This window comes from Nicotiana tomentosiformis, chromosome 2, assembly GCF_000390325.3.
Source record: "Nicotiana tomentosiformis chromosome 2, ASM39032v3, whole genome shotgun sequence".
Lineage (NCBI taxonomy): Eukaryota > Viridiplantae > Streptophyta > Magnoliopsida > Solanales > Solanaceae > Nicotiana > Nicotiana tomentosiformis.
The window spans coordinates 147,026,320-147,032,532 of NC_090813.1; the positions used below are offsets into that span (position 1 = coordinate 147,026,320).

Genomic DNA, 6,213 nt, shown 5'->3' on the forward strand with positions numbered 1-6,213 from the left:
ATAAAATTCTTCTTGACACCTCTATTCACGGGATATATTAAGATTGACTTGTCTAGTTCTGTATTTCTAGTTACTTGGTAAAACAATCAACTTGCACGAAAATAGGATAATCAATCGTTTATCACATGGTTTGTGTAATTAGTAAGTGGATAACTTTATCTAGATATCCTTAATTTTCTGAAACTGTTTGCTACCGTAAACTTGATTCACATGCATAGATATTGTAGCTAAAAATATATGACTGATTCATAGTTCCCCTAAATGAGGATAGTAAGAGAAACCCCAAAAAAGTATAAAAACTCTTTTCCCACGTTCAACTCTTTACTTACTTATCTATTGAGTAATTGCTAACAAGAGTTTTTAAAGTGCTATATATTTACTCTGACACAAAACTGGTACACACTAATGGTGCAAAGCAAAGAAGTTTCCATGGTATGCTCTATCTAAACATGAATTTCTAATAGTAGTCTTTGATCATATTCTTATTCATGTAACCTTCATTTTTCATTCAAGGTTGAGAGTGGGAATAATTCCGATGATGGAAGGACAAATGAACAAATCGATGATCTGAATAAGTGGTTACCTATAACAGCTTCCCGAAAAGCCAAATGGTGGTATTCAGCATTCCATAATGTAACAGCCATCGTAGGAGCCGGTGTTCTAGGCTTACCATGTGCTGTGTCACAACTCGGCTGGTATATTCTAGTTTTCTTATATGATACATCTCATGTACATCATTCATTTGTGAAAAGAGTTTTGACCCTCTTATATTTGATTTTTTTTAATTAATATGTAGGATTCCAGGAATCGGGATGATAATAGTTTCATGGAGTGTGACATTATACTCATTTTGGCAATTGGTTAATTTGCACGAGCATGTCCCGGGGAAGAGATTTGACCGATATCCTGAGTTAGGCAAACATGTTTTTGGCCTAAAGAGGGGTTACTGGATGGTGATGCCTCAACAGATGATTGTTCAGGTTGCCTGTGACATAGTATACATGGTTACAGGGGGGAAGTCTCTAAGGGAAAGTGTGATTATGATGTTCCATTGGGGTCGTCGGATTAATCAAACTTACTATATTATGTTTTTTGGAGTTCTTCAATTGATATTATCCCAAGCTCCTAATTTTAATTCCTTGAAGGTGGTCTCTTTTACAGCTGCTGTTATGTCTTTGAGGTAAATGAACACAAAATGCAAAATACAAGTCTATTATTATGATGTTAAAATAATTATACATCTAGTAACTAGTTCCTTTTCCCCCTTTTTAAAATACATGAGTTTATCTGGTGAAATAGGGTGCAATAAGTTTGGAAATTTTACTTATACTATCACATGTATTGCTTACATTCGGAAACCTACCATAAGGCCCATCGTTGGAAATTCATATACTGTAAACTTTTGAAATAGTTCAATTCAAATCTTTTCTTTTTACATATATGTTGGAGTTTTGAAATGTTATATAGAGTTTGCTTCATCTTTTCTGGACGAGTGACTTTTCCCAAGTTTTCTTATATAAAAACAACATACATAAAAGTAGTATATGTAGTTGACACGTTATCATCCAATTGAAAGAATTTGATAAGAATCCTCACAACCATAAGAAAATCTAGTGTATGCATGCATAATTACTATGGAGGTATTAGCTTCATCTCAACAATCTCAATTGAAAAAATCAAGATATAATTTGCATTTTCTTATGAGCACATACATCATGTATCTATTGAATTAGTCAAAGATATTACAAATTTGGAGTTAGCTAATATTTAAATGCTAGACGTTTAATTTTAAACTAGTTAACCATTCACATTTTCGGTCATTGCATCTCTTGGCCTTTCACGTCCTTTTTGTTTTTATGACATTAAATTCACTATGTACTTTCATATGCAGTTACTCAACAATTGCGTCAATTGCATCGATCATCAAGGGAATTGAGCATCCGAAATCAGCTAATTATGGTCTTCGATCTCATACTACAGCTGGAATAATATTTGATATTTTCAATAGCTTAGGAACCATTGCATTTGCATTTGCTGGACATAGTGTTGCATTAGAAATTCAAGCAACCATCCCTTCAACCCCGGAAAGACCCTCTAAAGGGCCAATGTGGCGGGGTGTTGTCGTGGCTTATGCAATAGTTGCGTTTTGCTATTTATCAGTTGCAGCTTCTGGATTCTGGGCTTTTGGCAATCTTGTGGCTGATGACGTCCTTGTTACACTAGAACACCCAAATTGGCTAATTTCTCTTGCAAACTTCATGGTGTTTTTGCATGTTCTTGGAAGCTATCAGGTGATGGTTTGAAACTGTATTATGATACCTTTGTCAGAAGATGATTATATTCAATATTGGGTCAAATAATTTTGTGTTCATTACCATTTTGTTTTCTAATCTCAGGTTTTTGCAATGCCTGTTTTTGACACGATTGAGTCTTTCTTGGTTAAAAAGCGTCATTTCACTCCAGGGCGACCTCTTCGCCTTATTGCCAGAAGCGTTTATGTTGGTAAATGGAATTAATCTTTCACGACCTTTATAGAATGCTAACAATAAAATGAAAAAGAGATAGCAAATGTGATGGTAACTAATTCCTATTTTTCAAAACTTGTATCAATTGTTACACAGTTCTCACGATGTTCGTTGGAATTTGCATTCCCTTTTTCGGAGGGTTGTTGGGCTTTTTCGGAGGATTGGCATTTTCATCCACATCATTTTTTGTACGATCTCTATCCTATCTTTCTTTATAATTTCTAACAGCTTTAAGCAGAGCAGTACTAACCAATGTCCTTAATTGTATATATGGCAGCTCCCATGCATGATGTGGCTTGTGAGCCACAAACCTAAAAGGTGGAGCTTTCATTGGACCGCTTCTTGGGTAAGTTTGTCAAATTCGTTGAGATAATACACGATCATGTGTTTCCATTTTCTATCTCAAATAAATATTTAAAGAAAACTTAAACCATGTAACTGTATAATGTTATCCCAAAGATAGAACAGACTAGCTAGTAGCATATGCTATCTCAAATAATCAAATAATACTGCAAAATAGTGCATGCATCATCTTTTTGATACAAAAAGACAACAAGGTCGCAGATTTTACCCTTACCCATGAGTAGAGATAATATTTCCGATAGACCTTCGTCATCCCTCCCTCCAAGAACTCTACACCTTGCTCTTGGAATGACTCGAACTCACAACCTCTTGGTTGGAAGTAGAGGATGTTCACCACTAAAGCAACTCACTTTTTGATACAAAACAAAATTATATATTCTCTTCTTATTATGTTTCGGAAAGCGTTTGATGATTGTAAAATATTATAATGTAATAACATCACGAACTAAAATATTTAATAGCATTACAAGAAATGTGTTTTTTTTTTTTTCGATTCATGATGTACTAATTAACTCTATATAGATAACGTATTTTATATTACATTATTAGTCAACATGATTTTTGAAGTACATGATAGTTAACATGTCACTATGTTCTCCATGTTCCCTTTCATTTCTCTTTGTTTGCAGATTTCAATTATTATTGGCGTGAGCATAACCATCTTGGCACCAATAGGAGGAGCACGCACCATTATCATCTCAGCAAAGAATTATACATTATTCTCTCATTCTGAAGAGTGATAGTTCTCTCATTTTCTATCACTTAGAATTTCTTTCACCCAAAAATTTAGAAACATCTATTCTAGTGATTTTGTTTCATATGAAGTCAGTTCAGTCTCAACGTGTTTCGCATTTTTATCAACATACTTACTACTATATAAAAGAAGCTTGAAGCGCGTCATGGTTGTCTTTGCCAGCTTAATTTGCCGATGAAACGAAATCTCTTTAAATACAGGTGTATTAGTTGTAGTAGGTTGTTGTGCATGAATTATCAGTTTTTTATTGCACAAACACTTTTGCCCTTGCTTATCGTGTAACTTTTCAACTTACTGTTTTTCGAAGACATTTATAACCATGAGTTATGTCTTTATTACATTAGATGTTATTGGTATATTTGTGATTTTGATAAACTTTGAGATCATGTTCCAAAAGTATCTGATGTCATGTTAAATAGAGAAAGTAGTTTTTTCTGGCACGCTTTTTGTAGCTGCATGCGACACGCCTATACATTGGAGCAAACTTAACCCTTTACTACTTTTCTAAATGTTGTTATCTACCGTGTGACTTTGAGCCCGTTTAGATATAAGAATTTTTTTATTTTTTTCAAAAAAATTTATTTTTTCTTTAAATCACGATTGATCATAAAATTTCTAATTTTCACTTTAACATAAATTTTGAAATTTTATAAATTTAAAAAACTCAAAAAAGGAGTTTTCCAAAATATTTACTGAGATCACTCACAAAAATTCAAAAACAGCCCAAAATTATATTTACGTCCAAACAGAACGCTAATTTTCAAATATCATTTTCACTTGAAAAAATAAATTTACTTTTTTTTTTTGAAATTTTGCAATTCTTATGTCCAAACGCCCACAAAAGTATGATCAATTTTTCATCTGTATTTTTAGTTTGATAAAAAAATATAACTTAAAAAAGACTAATGAAACTTACATTAAATTGTAATAATTAAATAGTAATAAATTTAACAGATCACACCAATGTACTATCCGCGTCTACTTAAAAGGATGTTTATTATGTTATTCGATACAAACTTGAGCTATCATATTCGTACTTGATTATAATAATTTTTTTCTGGTTAGTCTGATACTTTGTAGTAACCTAAAAAGAAAGGAGTACCTACCTCTGGAAAATATTAAAAGCCGAAAGTTTACAGCAACCTTAGGGTTTAATAACATCTTTAACAAATTTATAAATAGCCCGATCAAGTCCTCTTAAAAAATTATTATAACAATAATAATAGAAAGACATGTGAATGCCATTAATAACTAAGTTAACTTATAAATGACAAATAACATTTATGTTAAAACTACAAAGCTTCTAATAATACAAAATAATGTTTGTATATGTCACGATCCAATTTTCACCATAGGCCGCAACAATTAAATTCAAAGCGTATCTCGAAACAAATAATGAAATAAATAAGCGTAATCGTTCATTTTCATAATAAAATACTTATATTATTTTTAATGTTTGAACGTGGTCAAATATAAATCCAGATAACATAACAGGATACCACCAAGAACAATAATCTAAATCCCCAAAATCTGGTGTCACAAGTGCATGAGTATCTACCCGAATATACAAAACAACTACAACATCTGTCTGAAATAGAAAATAGACCGAATATAGTAAATGAATAGGACGGGGACTCCGTGTGTTGCGGATCATAACATGGAATGCAGCTCACCACAAAGTTTTCCTAGCAGTTGCACCTACACGCATAGATGACCACCAAATGTACCCATCTTAGTAAGTGCACAATTAGTGCAGAAGTATAGTATAAGTATATAAATCAACGTATACCTAGTAAGTATCTAGTCTAACCTCGAAGAAGTAGTTGTGAGGGATTGACATCGACATTTACTAGTGATCCTATAATCAAAGTACGATTAAAAGTAGATAGGTATCAAGCATAGCAAATAGAAGCAATGAAAACAGATATATGTACATAACACGATACTTAACAGAAGAGTAGATACGAAATCCTTAAATACTGAATACTACCTCAAATGGAATATTTATATGATCAATAATAAATAAAATGCCAAATCTCAAGTCAGGAAGACTCATAGGCACTCTGACTCTCTTTCGAATATTATGCATGATTCTGTCGATGTTGTATTTTCCGATCCATAAAATAGAGTACACTCTCGAGGTCGCACGACCCGATCCTTGGATGCATCTCATAATACTGTCGATGTCATCTGTCCTAATCGATAATAGTACTGTTGAGGCATTGTTGCTCCCAAACGCACACGCAAGTATATGTGGTCGTACAAGTAATAAAGTAATAAATCGAGTGTCGAACCTACAGAGACTTGTGTTAACTACCCACTAACTTGACCCAGATTATTATTCAGTCGAGTCAATCAGAGTTCAAAAGTGCGATTATACTAAGTAATATTTGTCACAAGTAACTAATCAATCAAGTAGCAAAATAATTGTTGTGTATTCAGTAGAGATGAATATTCCAGGGTTGTGATCGATTCACCAATTCTATTTCGCTCTAATAAACTCTCCCTTTTCATACAATTCGCTCATGGTTGCTAATTAATCGAGTAATTGCTCTCATAGTATTCTCCCGA

General features: G+C 33.0%; 1 protein-coding gene across 1 annotated transcript; it reads left to right on the forward strand.

The window, feature by feature from the left end:
- Nucleotides 1–265: 265 nt before the first annotated feature.
- On the forward strand, nt 266–3,803 carry LOC104084803 (lysine histidine transporter-like 5). The gene is made up of 8 exons (XM_009588754.4): nt 266–432; nt 514–695; nt 797–1,180; nt 1,892–2,291; nt 2,397–2,502; nt 2,622–2,713; nt 2,803–2,871; nt 3,518–3,803. The coding sequence occupies exons 1-8, from the start codon at nt 406–408 to the stop codon at nt 3,626–3,628; spliced, it is 1,371 nt and encodes a 456-aa protein (XP_009587049.1). The 5' UTR covers nt 266–405; the 3' UTR covers nt 3,629–3,803.
- The last annotated feature ends 2,410 nt before the right edge of the window (nt 3,804–6,213 follow it).